The following is an 18,310-nucleotide window of genomic DNA, read 5'->3' as shown; positions in this document are numbered from 1 at the left end:
CTTCTGATTCTACGCTCCAGTAAGTCAATAGAGCTACTGGAAACTGCAACCGATAGCAGGTATTTGCTATGTGAATGCTGCTGGAAGAAATTCAGAAGTGTTATTTTGTTGAAGAAATTTTGGCATCAAATACGTTACCTACATTCATGAGAGTCCAGCACCTGAAGTTAATAGCTAACCTCTGATTTCAGAGTGATGCGTGTCACAGAGGGAAAAAATTAAGAGCACGAGCTTATTTATTCCTCTGTTAAAAACAAACAAAATCCCCCCAAAACACTTATTCTTTGTGCCATGACAGTGTGTCCCACCAGGAGGAAAGCAAGCTCAATAGCCAGTCAGGGCTTCCCACTAAACCAAACACCACAAAATGCACATGTATAAAAAAAGTGTGAATTTTGGGACATGGTGGACTCCTTAACTGATGAGACATTAAAAATGGCTTAGAGCAGACACTGTATTTTATGCAACCACCACTAGAAAACATCAAAAATGTTTTTTAATTAGGCAAAAAAAAAAAAAAAAGGCTAGCTTTGGTTTTATCATCTGAGGAGCACGCAACATTTCCCTTACAGCCAGCAAGAGCAGTTCATATCCCGTTGCAACTACCACTCTGGGGGTGAAAGGCTTTCCCTGCTGCAGACATAAGCTAGGGGAAAAATAAGAACAACACTAGAGAATACAACAAAGGCAGCTCATTGAAGTGCAGGGATGCTTTCCCCTGACACCGCTGAGTTAAGGTACAGGATCAGACTGGCTGCAGTCGGCAGGGACCTCTGGGGCCATGTGGTTGCTCAGGACCACATCGAGGCAGCAACACAGCTTCTGGTTCTCTATTTCTGTGTGCCACAAACACACTTCTGAAGGTAATTGTTCAGACCTTCCAATGGGAGCATAAGGAGTCTGTTTTGGAATGCGTAGCCAATCTTAAGAATAACATTACCTACATTCCAGCAATCAATTATAATCTCCAAATTTAACGTGGCATTCCAGTAATTAATCTCTCTTCCATTTAACACTTATTTTTCTGCAGCACTCAAACCGACACTGGATAGATCATGTTCACTGAACAGAACTGATATTGCTGAAGCTGATTTGGGGGGGGGGGGGTAGGGGTTACTATTTGTCTGCTGAAGAATCATACAGGGTTACCGTTAAAGTTTAAAGTAAAAAATGCAAGAACTGGGCATAAACCTCACGGAATAACCTGGTGCACACCAGTTTATACTATTACATATTAGGAACCGTATAAAGAAAAAAAAAACAGCCATTAGAACAGTTTCTAACTTTTATCATCTTTTTGGGTGACATTACTGAGCCAAAACACTGCAATTATAAACATTTAATTTCCATTTCTTAAATGCAATTAAGATGTCTAATTCAACTGTTTTTATATTACAGTAGCTTTTCACATAAATAGTACAGATATGCACTGCTCTTGACAGGCACACAGTTACAAAAGCAGCTCTCTTGTATTTAGTTTGCTCTCTGTGTGGTGGGTTTTGTATGAAAAGCATTCTCAATTTCTAAGCATGGTACAATTTTAATTCTTAATGCGTTAGTACAACAGTGCATTGGAAAAGTACTGAGCTTCTACAAAAAAGCTTTACAATTTTAAAACAGATTTTTTTTTTTTATTTAAACAAGCATAGGCAATTCTTATATTTCCACAACAAGATAAATATCCCAATTAAGCTAACAGCTCATCCTACAGCGTGCCATAGTGATGGGGAAAGGGCTAACATTAGTGTTATTTACAGACACGTCCAATATTAACCCAGTATGAAAATTTAAAACATGTTCAAGTGTGCAATTAAATTTGTGTTATTTTTTTCAGTCAGTTGGATTTCTTGCAGAAAATCATCTACGACTCATGTACATTAAGCTGGGATGACTTCTCAGACTCCTCGTAAGCACAATCTTTAGGACAAAATGTTTATGGGGCTGGGGGAAGGAAGTGGCTAGAACTTACTCTTCATAAAGAAAAAAGTATTTTTAAATCGGTAGGTGTCTTTGGACAAGTGAAATTTAATCACACAAACTGGCTAGATGTCGAAACCCCTAATTAAAGGAATTTTAGGATTTTACAAGCTGGAATTCAGATAAAATGCTCTCATGAGGGAAGATTCACTCCAAGTCAGTATTATACAATGAGGTACCACTCAAAAAGTGGCCATAAAGGAAGTGACTTCTTTGCCCATCACTATTACACTAGCTGCTCGGCCATGAATTCAGATCTCATTTAGACAACACTCTCTCTGTTACCAGACGCTAAGACTGCTCTGCGACAAATGGGACAAGTGGAATTTTCTGATAACCAGCGATCGATGCAGTGGACATGATACTCGTGAGAACAAGGCAGTTTCCGAAGCTTGTTGCCTTCGGTGTACTCCGTAATACACACGCTACAGGTTTTCAGAGCATCGCTCTCACCAAAATTCCTCATGGCTAGGTTGTCAATTTGTTCTTTGGTGAGTCCTCTTGGTTGGTCATCATCATCTTCATTTAGTAGGAAAAATTGTGCTAGGCTAAGGAATGGGAGAGAACCACTTTCTTCAAACGTGACCGATCCTCTTGTATTCCGACCTTCCCGCCTGGCACCAGATGTTGAACCACCTTCATTACCACCTTCGTACACCTCCCCTGAGCTAACATCCGTACTTTCATTGCCTGAACTACCACCACCTCCGTTCTGCGGCTCGGAAGCATCCACGTTCTGATTTGGAGCAGGGCCACTAGGATCTGCATCACTATCACTATACATAAAGTAACTCAGCTCTCCAAAGCCTGTCATTATCTGCCTCAGCATAGTCTGAATAGCAACTGATGTAGTCTCGCTCAAGCCTGTGTTTAAGATCCTACGAATAGGAATCCTAATGGTACTGACGTAAGTTCTCACTCCAGCCCGTTCTGAACGTGAAAACGTGCGCCTAAACCCTCCCCGTTCGCTCTCGTAAGTGACCGTGTTGTTAGGGGTCTGGGAGCGGGACCGAGTTCTGTTGGCTATGCTGTCCCTTTGCCGATACTCCCCGGGACGAACTCTTCTCACCTGAAGATCGAGCACTATGGTAGGAGGCCTCTGCCCAGGAGTTGCAGACTCACTGGCACCATTAGTTTCTGAAGAACCTGCCACCTGAGGAGCAGGTCTTGTTTCAGGGGCTGAAAACAGAACTGCGTTTTCACTCGGCACCTCAGTCCCCACTGCATGCTGCCTTAACGTCACGTGCTGCCTAGTTCTAGAGCTTCCCTCAGCTTCATTCACCGACGAATGGTCAAGCGTTTGAGATGATGTATTGTGATGAGACCTGCGAGGAGCCTCACTCACTGGATTAATAGGTGACCTACTTCTATCAGTCCTAGCCCGTGTTCTCCGCTGTTCTGGGCTCCTACTTCTCGCTCTCCTCTGCCCTCTAGGAGAAGCTTCCTCAGTCGTTAGCTCCTCTGAAGTGCTCCTTTCTGATCCAGGCTGCCTTACAGACGGTGATTCAGACCTTGGAATTTCAGAGTCACTTTGGCTGTTTTCCAAATCCTCCCCACTGGAAGGCTCTACAGATGGCTCATTCTCAGTTTCCGGATTTGTGTTCCCATTATTACGGTTGACATTTATTTCCAAACTGAATCTGAAGTCACCACTATTTGGGTTAGTCCGGCTCACTGCTCTCCAAGATTGGTTTCCTCGTTGCCCACTTCGTGTAGTATTTCCAGTCTGTCGGACTGAATTAAGCCAGTCTATTATAGAATCTCCATTTGAAACATCTTCTGCGGATTCTGCACCTGCGAAAAAGACAGTGAACTACCAAAATTAGAGCACTTAGCTAACATTGGAGCGATCTTTTCCAAAAACATAAGTGCTTAATTTAAAAAAGCGACAGTTTAGAAGCGCTTAATCCCATCAAGAGCAACTGTAGTTTCACATGTAGCATCACAGTTCTTATCTACCAGAGCTCTGTTAAGGGAGCAGGAGTGGACTTCTTTTTCCTAATATGCACAGACAGGCTGCAGCCATCAAACAGCAAACAAGTCTAAGTAACACGTATTATTTATTGTAAATGGAAAGTCTTACTTCATGTGTTAAAACACATCAATATTCTGTGTTTTCCTTTCCAAACAATTAGGGGATCTCACTGAATTGAGACCTATGTTTGTCCTGACCCTTCACTTGGAGATCAGCTGTGCAGCAAACCCATCTTACTAAAGAATGAACCCCAGTGGTAAGCTCCAAGAATCCTCCACCAACCTCTTTAGAGGGGTGATAACAAAACCCATAGAGCACCTTTGGAAGGGAAGAACGGTGAATAAAAACAAAAAGAAGAATTGCCAAAAAGCATCCCCAAAGGGAGCAGACAGGAAAACAATCTTCAAAATAAAGAAAAAGAAACCTAAATGGAACTTTATTCTGATGCAAGTAACAGACACGTTATGGGTGAAATCTGTCCCAAACTGATCTCTGCAGCAGATATCAGACATAACGTTCACTTAGTTTTGAAACAAAGCTCACCTTGCACCTGCCTAGGCTTAACTTGTTCCACTCCTGCACTCAAGTTAAGGTCCGTATGGGGTGCTAAAGTTAAGAGTTTTCACAAATACTGTATATACCTCTATTCTCATCACTGTTTTGCTGTGGCGGACCTTCTTTAACTTGGTGTAGCCTTCTCAGCAACTCTTCTTCAGTAATTTCACCTTAGAAAATAAGCAAAATTTTCCAAAAATATTTCCAAATCATATGTATGGCAAGCATTATCAAAAGCTTCTATAGAAGGTACAAGCCACTGTGTTGTCTTTTTTTTTTTCCTCTAATTAAATCCTGCCATAATGAGACTGCCAAGCAGGTTGCTAAGGGGAAGTTCAGACACTTCAGCACCACTCTTCCAAATAAGTTTTGCTGAAGGATCCAACAGTTTCAACCTACTCAAAAAAGACAAGTGTGCTTTCTGGTTCTGCAACCTCTGCAACTCATCAGCAGTTTTCTTCAGCCTATTCCAATTAAATGGCTGTCCAGAGTGGGGAAAAAAAAATGATAATGTGTTCACAAGCACGAAGAAAGTTCAAATTAGTTGAAGTCATGTTTTAGATTATAACTAGTTTCAATTAGGCATCATCCTATAAAGAGTCAATTTAAAGTAATAAGTCGATTAAAAATGGACATAAAAACACCCATGCAGAATCTTGCACCAGATTAATTATCCTAGTTACAAACTCTTAATACCAGCATAAAGTTTTCACACATGCTTAAGGGCGATTTCTTTTCTGTCCCAGAAGTCTAAGGGGCCATAACAGGGTCAACTCTGGATGTTCCCATCAAGTGGTGCAAACAGCAGACTTTAGTATCTGATAAATCCACATTGTCCCAACCACCTCTCCACGGTGGAGCCCTCAATTTTGAGTACGTACAAGGTAGCAAGAAGCTACTCCCTACCACGGAACACAACCGCAGCACATGAACTAAATGGGTGAAGGAGATTGAGGAGAACAGAAAACGACACAAATCAACTACAGGCAATTCCAGGAAGATGTATATACACAAGCATAACCTACCTGGTGTTCCTAGCAAATTGTTATCTCTCATCAGCCTGTAGTCCTCTTCGCTCAGGTTGTTTACAAACTGATAGAAAGCTTCTTCTCGATCTAACCGATCTAGCTGACTCTGACGTTGTGCTTCGGATTGATCGATATTTCCTTTATCACTAGAGTCTGAGCTCTCCATCTTGACAAATGGAAGAGTATCTAAAAAAGAAAAAAGAAACTCTTCATTCAACTTAGTGAAACACAGCATGATATTTAGATGCTTAACCTGTAGTATATTCTTCATCAAGTTGAGGAGAAAAAGACTTTGCTAATGAATTTTCAGTTAAGATTGGCTGCAAAACGACATAGAATCACAGAATCACAGAATTCTCTAGGTTGGAAGAGACCTCAAGATCATCAAGTCCAACCTCTGACCTAACGCTAACAGTCCCCACTAAACCATTTCCCTAAGCTCTACATCTAAATGGATCACAACAAAACCATTCTCAAAGCACGAGCGACTTCCAGAACTACAAAGTCTAGAGCCACCACTACTTATATTCAAAGCAGCAAGTACAAACACCATGGAATAGTATCAGTTTACTAAGTGTCCACAACAATCTTTTTGCCATAAAATACTCGTAATACTGCAACTGCCCCATGAATCCCAAAGCCATGCCTTGCAGTGCCATACAACAGCGCAGCATGAGGCACAAACCATACGTGATTATACTAACTCTAAAAGAGTACTCTAAAAGAGATTAAACATTCATCACTCCTTTCCCCGCATTATGGTAAAGAAAGCAGAAATCAATCTAATTTACTGCCAATTAAGAGAAACACCCTCTTCAACATCCAAGTGAGTTTTAACAGAATGAAGGGATTTAAATAAATGAGTCTGAAGATGCTACAGAACACTATATATGAAAAAAGAAGAGACAGGACGGGGCTATTGGTATCCTCCAAAATGAAAAAGCAGTTGTAAAATCAGCTCTGTAGCTGTAAGTCAAGAGAAGAATTTGCTTGCAAGTTTCAGTAATTAGTGAATTGCTGATGTTGATGACTAATACATTTCCAGGACAAAACTCCACCATGTATACCTGCCAGAACGTCTGCTTCGAAGAACTATTTTCTATAATGTGGTTATATTAAAAAAATAAATAAATAAAATAAAGTCTTCTCCTCACATTGTTTTTCATTTGGAAGAGATCCTTCACAGCATCTCAAAAAAAAGAAAATTAATTAATACAGTGTCTATATTTGGTCAAAATTAAAACAAAAGACATGCAAATGCAGGAGACATACTGGCACTAGTTGTGCCATGCAAATATATCAAATGAAGTTAAAATAACTAGTTTCCTTAATCATCATGCCTCGCTACTCACAACATCAAGAATTTTCCTGTATAACTGGTAGAATCTAGTTACTCAGAGAGGTGATTAGCAAGCTAATCCTCTGCATGCTAAAAAGCTCTGCAATAATATTCCCCATCAAAAAAATGTTCCTTTCATTTAAACCATGTTGCATGTGACATGGAAGAATAAAGCTCTTTGCTTCTTGCTGGAAAGTTTCCAACACTCAGACATCTGTCTAGTGCAAAAAGCATCTTTTTTTGGTTTGTCAGCACAGCTGTCAAGTCAGGACTGCCCACAGTTGACACCAGTGCCGCATGATCTCTGACTGGAGTTTATTTCAGCTGCTGTTGTGAAAATTAAAGTGAGCTGACAACCTCTGTGTGGCAGTAGGAAATTCCACAGGATAGGACATCCCACTATTGCAGGCTTGCAGATGATAGAAATAGCCACTCCAGTCCTCATTCTGACACAGTAAAACTTGTTTTAGGTTAGTCATGTTAAAACACAAATGACCTGTTGGCCCTCCGTGTTACAGGTGTGGAAGGCTACTGGGATTTGTTTCCATGAGAATCAGCAAGCAGCAGCAATCTGCGGGGTTACCACCGCTCCAGACGGAAGGCCAGCAGCTGTCCCTGCATTGCTACATCTCTGGTGCAACCCGAAGACTGCATGGCCAGTCTGAAGACTTGCATGTGACACGCTGTCAAGTAAACCCACTCACAGGGGAAGTTGCACAACGGTTCCAGCAGGTACGTCCCACTCGGACTGGGCTCAGTTATGAAATCAGTGTGCCCTTCAAACCTCAGGCACGTACTTCCAACGAGAACAGAGCTTGCTTGAAACCTGACAGCTTTTTACACGCTTTCTGCAACACAGCTATGACCCCAACTAACTTTAAGACATACCCAATTGAAGGAAAATACCAGAAAGACAAAGCTGTTGCTTTTTACAAGAGACACCTGAATAATATCCCAAGTAGAACGAGACTTGATTCCAAAATAAAGCCCAGGAAGATGCATTAGCTTTGGGAAATGCTCTAACCAGCATTTTCTTTTTTTCCATGAGACTGACGACAGTGAAGCAAAGTTGACAGCACAATTAGGAAAATCAGGGAATGCAGTAACACTAAAGGACAGGGGCAGCATAAAGCTGTTTGTAAAATATTTTCCTCAGAACGGTTGCTACCTTGATTTTTACTGAGCTTAAAACACGTGTTCTTCACAAACTGCAACATTAGCATATTTGTAGGCACTAGGCTAATTCAACAACAGGTTTTAAAAGAGTGCATTATGTATACAAAGTCTGACATTTGGTTACTGCTTATGCTTTGAAATTTTCCTTTTGACTGCAAACTCCAGTGCTCGCGGGCACCTTGGCTATCTAACACCTACATGACAGCAAGACTTTTGCCCACTCCATTTCAGAAGATGTAGAGGACACTGCTCTTGGTCAGGAAGAAAGGCAGAGGCAAAACAAGTGAAGCTGAGAAAAATAACCTCTTCTTTACCAACACACTGATGCACGCTTCAATAGCTGACTCTTTAGGAATGCTGAAACTACAGCGAAGTCAGTCTTACTTATTTCCAGGCTTGCTCCCCTCTCCTCCTCTTTCAGCTTTCAACTGTAAAGTCAGCTGCTGGTCAAGACTGCAAAGACATCACGGCTAAGAAAAAAGCCTTAGATCTGGGATCTCAGCACAAATCCCACTTGCAGGGTTCCCGTGGTGGCAGTGCTGCTCCATTTTTGATGCGGTGGAGGGTCACACAACTTGGGAACCCTTCCCTCATTCGGGGGATTCAGGCTTCTGCTCTCAGCTCACACACTGCAGCAAATTATGACCAGCTTCAGGAAGCTGACTGCAGCAACACAGGGAAACCTGACGAGGGAAAAGCTACAGGTATACTATTAAGTTACAAAAGAATACCCAACATTTGATTATCTAATAAGCAGGTGCGCTTCAACCCTGTTTCTCTTTCTCCTAGTGGTTTCGTTCAACTCAAAGTAAGACTTTGTTCTTACTCATGTGAAAAGACTCAGAATTTCCTTATTTAGTGTTCTTCCCTGTCAGCACTGAGTTGACAAAGGGTGGGGAAGGTCACGTCTGTGAGTAGGAAGTTCAGATCTGTCAATTACTGCCAGCTTCAGCCGGGATATCCAGTAATGAAAATCTTTTTTTTTTTTTCCTACAGGAAACAGGAAAAAAAAATCACCTGAAGGCTGCCCAAAACAAGGTATTGTACTGAATCACAGCTAGAATAAACTACTTTTTCTTAAAAAAATAAATAAATGAAGGGAAATATTCTTCAGCAGCTGAAGATCCAGATATTTTCCTGTGAATACTACAGTGAATTCTTAATTGGTGTTCCCATCCTTTGACGAGTCAGCAAAGGATCTTCCCGCAGTTATGCTCCAACGATCTCAGAGCTCTCAGAGCACAGCTGCCTAGCTGCCTCTCCACCGCTGCTACAGACTGCGGCAGCAAGAACAGCAAGCCCCAAGCAGGTAGCAATACTTAATTTTATTCAAGAGGATGTAATATGCGCTCGTGGATAGGGATGATTTACCAATCCTAGATGTTCCTTACGGTACACAGTACCAGAAGTATCTTACCTTTTCCCACATGCCAATTCATGAGTGTGTAAACAGAAGCCAGTCAGGAATTTACAGTCATTAAAAGAAAAGGAGTGGGACAGCAGGCAGTAATAAAACACTCGTGTTGTCCCTTTATCTTCGCCAGTAACACTGGGCGTCTCCGGAGTGCTTAGCACTGACAGACTAGAGAATTCTTCCCCCAAAAGTACTGATGGAACAGAAGTCCCAGTGCTAAATTGCTAGCTCTTTCCCCTTCAAAAATGGTTCCTATTTCCTGACATCGGTTACCTGTATTAACACCAGAACACTAACTTAGCCGGCATTCTTGAAGACACGAAACCTTAACGTTATAATCTTCATCAGATTTACGAGGCAAGCCTTAAATTTTAAGAAGAGAAAGGCACTTAGCTGATGTGCAGAAACAAATGAGATGCTTACGAGCCGGCTGTGCAGCCAAGGTCTCTCAAACTCCCCCCATCGAGGCGCTGCTGGCGTCTCAACGTTACGTGCGAAGGCGGAGCGCCCCGAGTGTTCGAACGTTTCCTGAATTACCTCACGGCCCAGCAACATAATTAATACCTTGGTATACACAGAAAGGATGATGGCAATATGAATAAGTGTCTCATAGATGCGCTCAGCAAAAGGCTAATTTCTCATTTATGATTCATAACCTCAGCTTAATTAGGTACTTCAGCCAGCAGAGCACCTTGCCTACTCCTAGGCTGCAGGAATTGTCAAACCCTTTGAGTAAAAGCAGCGACTCAGTGGTGGAAGCTGCACCACTTGGTATTTCTGGTTTGGGCTCGTTTTGGGTTACCTATTCTCTCCCCTCTTTCACCGAACACACCTCAGAGACGTTTTAGCTGCGTGGCTCTCCTGCAGAGCTGCCTGCTCGGCGCTCTTTCCCCCAGCTCTGACATCCCGCCCCGTTGGGCAGGACGGGCCCCAGGCAGCTTTGTGACTGCGGGCTCTTTAGGCACAAACAGGACCGACCTAACGGGCAGCACCGACTCCCCCGGCCCGCGTTCGATCCGACTACCAGGCTTTCCTAGAAGACTCACGAGTGGAGAAATCGTTTCCATGCTTGTCAGCGCACAACTTCTCAATAACCAAAGGCAGAAAGAACAGGAACTACATCTTCATCTTAAATATTTCATCTCTCCAGACTGCGAGCTCAAAAGCAGAAGCACAAAACTGTCAGTGAATCCTATCATTAAGGAAAGGAGATACCATGAAACAGTGAAATCAAACAGCTATTTGCATTGTACATGGAGCTTCGTTGCGTCAATGTTTTTTTTGTCTTTCTGGGTAGCTACACAAGTCTTCCTTGGTGATTAGGCTGAAGGCTATGACAGCGTAGGTACAATTACCTAATCTACATCTCAGAAGTGGTAACAAGGAACTTTTCTACCTTTCAAAACTGCAGCATGAATTTTGGACGCACTCCTTTTCCAGCTACTCTTGCTTTCTGATCATCTGATGAACAACAGCTCTCCACAACTTCAAGATTTCTGATTAAACTTACCACAAATCCTAAACACACAAGAACTCTGTGTCCTCCTGGCCTCGAAAAATACCATGGAGCGTGCCCCACTTGTGGAAAGCGGGAAGAAACTTGTCTTCTGAGAAATATATCGTGTAAACCCCAATGAAATTCAATGCTAACTTAATACGGAGAGTTAGACACAGATTCAGCCAATTCACTGCCCCAGAAGGCTTCAAAGCAAAGCCCATACAGCAGGACATCACTCTGAACATACATTTTAACTAACAGAAAGCAAATGAATACTCATTCAGCACAGCTGCAGAAAATTCCACAGAATAAAAAAAAAAAAATGAAAACATTTCAACAGAACACACTGATAGGAAGAGGCAAACACTTGCCATCCTACTGTATCGATTCCCACCTCAGAGAGATCTAGGCACAGAAACGAAACAATTCATTACAGGTTTCCCAGATCACCTTCTGGGTATGAAGGGTGGGACTCAGCAATTCCAGAACACTGAGCATGGGGAATGAAGACAGAAGTGAGAAAATGGAACACGGCAACAATCACCAAAATAAGAGCTTCAGGTTTCATCCTCTGCACTTATCAGCACAGCATTTTTCGCACAGATGTTGAAAACAAAATTCAGACAGCACTTCCTTTTGGGCCCAAATTCGGAGGGTACCCCAGAAAAGAAAGTTCAGCCTCCACAAGGTACCACGACTTTCCAGCTCTGGGAGAAGACAGTTGTGAGGCTCTTCTCCCCCAGCAGCAGGCTTCCTGCTGGCTCAGCACGCAGAAAGCTCGAGGGAAGCAGCGATGCTGCACGCCCGTACCCAGCGCTGCCACAGAAAGCCAGCGGCATGAGCAGGGCTGCCAAGTAAGGAAGTTGTGCCCACAAAACCGAAGGCCATCACGCTTTGATTTCTGCGGAAGGAGAACTTCTGGTCAGGGGAAGCACCAAGGCAGTCGCACTGACTTAAAAGCCCAGCTCTACGTTTTTACTCTCACTTTCTGCACAAAGCTGTTGCCGACGCAGCTTCTACTAAAAGGCCAAGAAAACACTGCCAATCGCTGCAAATACAACCCCCCCGGCGACTCCGAGGCGAGGACTTTTTGTTGTTATCGCTGCTGCCTGGCACCCAACAAATATCAAAGGGGAAAATTTCAGCAAAATCTAAGCGAATTTCAATACCTATCCTAGGACTGCAGCTCCATTTCTGACGACAAACTAAGGCAGGCAAGCTCAAGCACTCTAACAAGATTACGTGCACATACATCTTGCATGTTGAAATTAAGGCTGCTGTAAGTGAAATGCTTTTAAGTTACTAAATTAGGAGCAAGTGAGCGCGCCCTGACTTCTCCGACATATTCAATTATCCTGAGATGGTTTTATGAGGCTGCACAACTCCGCAGACCTCCTTCAGTAAAAAGCTGGGCTCCAGCACTGCAGAGCAGCAGCAAGACACTAACAAGGCCCTCGGTAATGACAACGCGAGGGAGGTGCAGCCTTGTGTGGTTCTTATGACCTGATCTGCAACCAGGAATTTGCAGAAAAGCAGAACTGAGGCTGCGTGACACTTCTGGCTGCCCCTACTCACCACACAACGACCCTGCCTCTAAGTTCTTATGCTACTGCTCTGTTCAGAGGCGTTGGTTTTGAGATGCACAAGACCATCATAAAAATATCCTGAGTTTTGCTTTATCTCTTGAAGACCAAGTTTCTCAGGCTAAAGAGTTGATAAGCTCTCCTCAAGACTAAGATTAGGGCTCAAGAACTCGGATAAATACCCAACAATCTTGCTTGGATTCAGAGATGTTTTAGTACACGGAAACAGAAAGCTCTATAAAAAAAATAGAAAAGCCTAGTAACCTGTTAAGCTGGACTCAAACGGAACCTTTAGGCTCATGTAAATTAAGTCAAAACATTGAGCTACAGCAGTAAAAAAAGAAATTACAACACCTCCGCTGCAATTAGAGGCATTCTACCAAGATCAAGGAACTTATTTTGATACATTTCCATAGGGATGAGGAATGAAGGGATGAACTAGCCAGGTACATTAACACGCGGGTGTTTAAGGAAATATTTCCATCGCGGGATCACATTACTCATTCCCCTAAAAATACTGAAACAGAAAAAAAAAGACACGTAATAGAGACCAGACACTTGTAGCACTGTTTCCAGCACACCTTGGTATGTCCATGTATTCAGGAAGATGGGAAATAAATACGATACAGATGTCAGCCACTACGTGCTCAACAAGCTCCAGTGCGCTTTTTCAGTGACAAACGTTTCTGTAGCACGAACTGTCATCTTTTAGTTGTGCAACATAACAATAACCCCTGAATTTTATAATCTGTGGAATGCTTTCCACTTGTTAGCAGGAGGGGAGACAAAATCCCAAACTGTAATTTGTTTAATACCAAAATGGTCAATCTGTAGAGGAAATCCACTCATTTTAAGTGCCAGTTGACCACCACAACAAAACTAAGCATCAAACTCTTAATTAAGATAATTAACCGCCTAAGAAGCAGTCAGCTATTCTTTATAAAAAACGTGGTCAAGTCACTGCAGTTAGCATTCAGGGACAAGTAGGTATCGGGACTCCTTTAGCATCTTGATGACAACTTCCAGCCTGAAACCAGGCACCACTGCCAGCCTGGGCAGGGAAACACCTCAGCCGTGTGACTGCACTGCTGGGCACGGCGCAGTCTGAGTTCCTGTTTACAAGCTCCTCCTGATTATCTTTGTGAAAAATTAAGAAACAAACAAAAATAATAAGAAAAAAACACACACAGTATTTTTGCTGTGAAACCCTTTGTTGAGCTCCTTCTCCCACATGCTAGAATCAAAACAAATAATGAACCTTAAAATCTACACGTTACACCCGCTTGACATTGCTCCTCCATTACGGCAGGCCACCAAAGATGAAGAAACACACAACTGCACTTGCCAATAGTTTTGAGGCGTGGTAAACAGAAACCCTGAACGTCAACAAACAGCGTTTTAAAAAAAAAAAAAAAAAAAAAAAAAAAAGGAAAAGGAAGGAAGAATCTGCTCAGAAAACCAAGGTAACAGAGCAAAGGTAAGGCGGCTAACGTGCCAACAGGGCCGGCACCGCCAACACCACAGACCCAGCAGCCCCCAAACCGATGGAGACCCTCAGGAGGGACACGAGGAGCCCCGTGCCCCGTCCCCCTTCTCCCCCCAGCCCACGCCAGGCACAGCCCCAGCCCCAGCCCCAGCCCCAGCCCCAGCCCCAGGCCCCGCTGCTGCCGGGCTGGGGCTGCCCAGCGAGGCCCCGAGCAGCGCCCACAGCCGCCCCCCCCCAGCCAGGGGCCGCCCGTCCCCTCCCCCTCCCCCATTTTGGCCGTTAAAGGCCTGAAGGGGGAGGGTTGGGGAGGGTGGGGGGGGGGCCGCGGGCCCTGCGGGGCTCCTGAGGCGCTCCCCGCCGCGGGCCATTTTGGGCGGCCGCCCGCCGGCCTCCCGCACTCACCGCCCGCCCGAGCTCTCGCTGCGCTGCTCTCCCCGGGCTCTCCCCGGGCTCCCCTCCCCTCCGCCGCCGCCGCCGCCGCGGGCTCGGTCGCGGCTCAGCCCCGTCGCCGAGCTCCGTGTGGCCGCCGCCCGCCGCTCCCCTCAGGCGGCCATTTTGTGCTCCATTGTTACCAAGGAACGGGGGGACCGGAAGCGGCCGCCGAACGGCGGAAGTGAAGGAGCGCCCCCCCCCACCCCATCCCGCCCCCCGCGCATGCGCTCACTGCGCCTCCCGGGACGGGGCAAAGGGGGGCGCTCACCAACGAGAGGAGCTCGGAGGACCGCCCGGGAGGGTAGAGCGGCCCCGTGCTGAGGGGGGGGCGCCGCCATTTTGAAGAGGGGCAAAGGCTGAGGGGGGGGGGCGGTGAGGCGATGGCCGCCCCCTGCCCGCCGCCCCCTGTCCTCTGGCCGCCTCCCCCCGGCTCGGTGCAGCCCCAGGTGGAGCCGTTCACGTTCGTGGCGGGCATTTTTAGTGTCCCCGCAGCAGCCTGGTGGCACGGGGGCCATTTCACGCCCCCTCACAGCGCCAAGGCAGAGCTGCCAGCCCTTGAGGCGGGCAGTGCCCGGCGTTCCCAAGCTGTTTCTTACTCTCTGAGGAAAAAAAAATGAGCAGCAGGGCTGTTAAAGGCCGTCCTCACGCTGTGGATGTAGCAGGGTTTCCCCTCACCTCACTCAGGCTACGCTACACGAAGCAAAGGCTGGCCTGGTGTCACGCGTTAAAGTCGCTCCTGATGCCACAGAAAGGCTAAATGTGAACATAATTAATCAAACGCCGCGTTCCCGTGGTCCGTAAGCCTGCTGTTAGGTTAAATAGCTCCGGAGTTGCACTTGCTGAAGCTGGATTCCTCCAGGATCAGCGCGTCGCCCTCGTGAGAGGCTGGCGGAGCAGCAGAATCAGAAATCGATAGGACACAGCAGGAAGAAAACTGTAGCTGAAAAGAAATAGGAAAGAAAAAAACAAACTATGAGCTCATTTTTGAACCCAAGGGGCTGGAGTGTCACTCTGAGTACTAGCACGGGTTTAAGGAAAGGGAGAGGTTAAGGCTTTGCAGAGAGCAGAAGGGATTCCGTCAGAAGTTTGATAAGATCCCGTTTTACTGACTCAAAAGTACCTCCTGAAAAGGCCATTAGGAATAGTAAAACCAACTTCCATGAGCGTGGTCTTTATTTTTGAGCAAGAACCAGAACACAGAGGAAGAAGAGCATCTTTGTGAGGGTTGATGTGGTTTCAGCAGGACCACGGGAGACCTTTGGTTCTTCTCTTGGTACCTCACTGATCACAGTAGTGAGACTGCTGTCAAGTTGAGGGGTGGGCAGCAGACAAAGGCTGTTGAAACTTAAATGTGTAGAAAGAGAGCAGCCCAACTACTGATGTAAATGAAGCGTTCTTAAATAATCACAGTTCGAATTTTCCCCTTCAGATTTGAGAACTCAAAAGGCAACCACAGTGTTTGGGCTAGAGAGAACGGAGCGTTCGGTTACTTTTTCTCATCAGTTTCACTTGCTACAGAATGGGACCAGGAATGGAAATGATACTAAGACCACGATGCCAAAAGCATAATTAAAGGAGAGCAGGATCAATCCCAGTTCCACGTGGATCAGGTGTACATTCCCCGCTGTATTTTTGTTGAATTACACGGAGCATAAAGCGTGGAAGTTTATTCCAGCTGCAAGTGGAACAATGATTCCCAATACAGTCGTAATAAAAAGGCGATACCTAACCCAGAATAAAACTTGCTTACAGAAGGTTAAGCTGTTATTTGTTTGTTTATTTTTAAAGCAAATGGGAGCTGGGACAGTGAGTTAAATCACATCAGTGCTTTGCGTCATTGCTCCATTATGGATCCTTCATTACAGTTAGATTTGCTGTACGGTCAAACCGTGACCTAGCAAATCTGTTTTTAGTGGTCAACGTGGGTAAAATTAAATAACAATAATAATAATAAAAAAAGAAAAAAGAAGAAAAAAAAAAGTGGGGGAGTGGGGGGTAAATTTAATGTCAAAAAAGCAATCTTGCAGTTTTAATGGGCCAAAATATTTGCCATTGGGAAAAGTCCTCTTGGAGCTGTTCCTGACACATGAGGAACAGATTTTTTTTATGTAGCTAGATTCCACTGCTTGGAGAAACTATCCCCTGCAGAAAGAAAGATCCCGTGGCTGAGCATGTAAGCTTTGTTTTCTGACAGCCATCTTTGAAATAGGTAAAAAAAAAAAATAAATTCTGCTGTAAAACATCAGTAATTCAAGGAGCAGATGATCAGCATACAAAAAATCCATTTTATCACGGAAAGCATTGTGCTGACAACTGATAAGACAGCCACTGAGTGTGAGTATTGGCACTCAGCAAATCAGCAGGATGCCCACCAGAGTGCTCCGATGAGAGATCTCAGAGAACTGAAGAACTGGACGGTGGTGCAACTGTGACTTACACGTGCAAGTGACTCCCGTATTTCTCACTGTCTTTTCTGAATGCCAGGCAAGGTCAGAGCAGGATAAAAGTGGCTTTGTTATCCACCAGTAACCTAAGCAGCAAAATGTTAGGATTATTGAGCAAGTGGGAGGCGGAGCATATTCTTTTATTTGAACCAAAGGATGATGGTTTATGCTCCTGGTGCAGCCTCAGAGTATTTTATGACATCTGGCAAGCAATTTTGTTTGTTTGTCTGTTTCTTTTTCTCTCAATAGAATATTTTTGAGTGAATAACCTTACTGAAAGTCTAAAGCATCATCAAGTGGAAAGCAGCAGAGGAATGAAGCATGCTATACTTTGCTTCCGTGGGTGAGTTCACATTGTTAGGGTAGATATTTGCCAGTTTGCTTGCAGATGAAAAACCCAGCGATGTACTGCTGAAGTACACTTTACTTCAGCAGTAAAATCTTGTTGCTGAGGTCCAGCAACAATTGGGGACAAGTACCTCCCCACCCACTGCAGTGAGATGATTTGCAAATGCCCTACAGGGTCAATCCGATGCAGAATAAGCTCTGATTTTTCAAAACTGCTTAGTAGATTTTATCGTCCAGTTAGCATTAATAACAATTAATGACCTGTGCACACACATCTCTTTGGTAGCTTTGAAAAAAATTAGGATCAGCATAGCAGTGCATTTCAAAGATAGTGTAGGGGAGAACGTATTTGCATAGAGAACTTTTCAATATGGGGAAAAAATCCCAAATCTACAGCAAAAGCTTGGTGTAATTCAACCTTAACTGCCTGTCTGCAGTTTGGTGATGTATGTACAGCAAAGGAGAATTACAACACTTTTCCGTGGTAAGTTTAATGTCGTTTCCTTCAATGAGGGTAAATAAATTTGCTTTAAATCCCCTTGGGTCTTAAAACTGGTTATTTGGTATGCAGCGATAGATGAGGAAAAATGTTTGCTTTTTTTTTTTTTCCTCCTAGAAATGTATTAAAATAATTTATTCACAATATAGATAAGTAATAATCCAAATGCAGTGAGGTGAGAAAAATCTGAATCTCTTGGGAGCTTCTAAACTGAAGAAAAAAAATAAAAAAAGGAGAGAAAGACCTGACAAACTGACACACTCAAATCCTTACATACTCGAAGTATTAGCAGAGGCAGGTACTGAGCAGGCAAATGAAGCCACTTCACACTAACCGAGCAGCCCAGAAGAACCCTGGGAGGAAACCTAAGGTTACAACAATTGCTGACAGTCTAACTTTTCTATTTTCCACTTCAGTGCTGCCTGCTTTACAGTGCTCACAACAGGCCATCTTCTTCGTTGGACAAGTTACCTTCTGGTGGGGGGAGAAGCCTGGGTTTACGTCTCACACAACAAAATATTTTCCGTTCAAACCATATCGCAGAGGATATTCAAGC

The 18,310-nt window shown here is 44.2% G+C and overlaps 1 protein-coding gene across 1 annotated transcript; it reads right to left on the bottom strand.

Moving 5' to 3' along the window:
- RLIM (ring finger protein, LIM domain interacting) lies at positions 1-14,599 on the bottom strand. The gene is made up of 4 exons (XM_032196257.1): positions 14,434-14,599; positions 5,533-5,721; positions 4,594-4,677; positions 1-3,771 (listed from the first exon to the last, which is right to left on the bottom strand). Exons 2-4 carry the CDS (start codon positions 5,699-5,701, stop codon positions 2,240-2,242), a joined length of 1,785 nt encoding a protein of 594 aa, XP_032052148.1. The 5' UTR covers positions 5,702-5,721; positions 14,434-14,599; the 3' UTR covers positions 1-2,239.
- Between the last annotated feature and the right edge of the window lie 3,711 nt (positions 14,600-18,310).

Source organism: Aythya fuligula, chromosome 13 (assembly GCF_009819795.1).
Source record: "Aythya fuligula isolate bAytFul2 chromosome 13, bAytFul2.pri, whole genome shotgun sequence".
Taxonomy (NCBI): domain Eukaryota; kingdom Metazoa; phylum Chordata; class Aves; order Anseriformes; family Anatidae; genus Aythya; species Aythya fuligula.
Note: the sequence above shows the minus strand (reverse complement) of the source record. Positions and strands in the feature narration are given on the sequence as shown.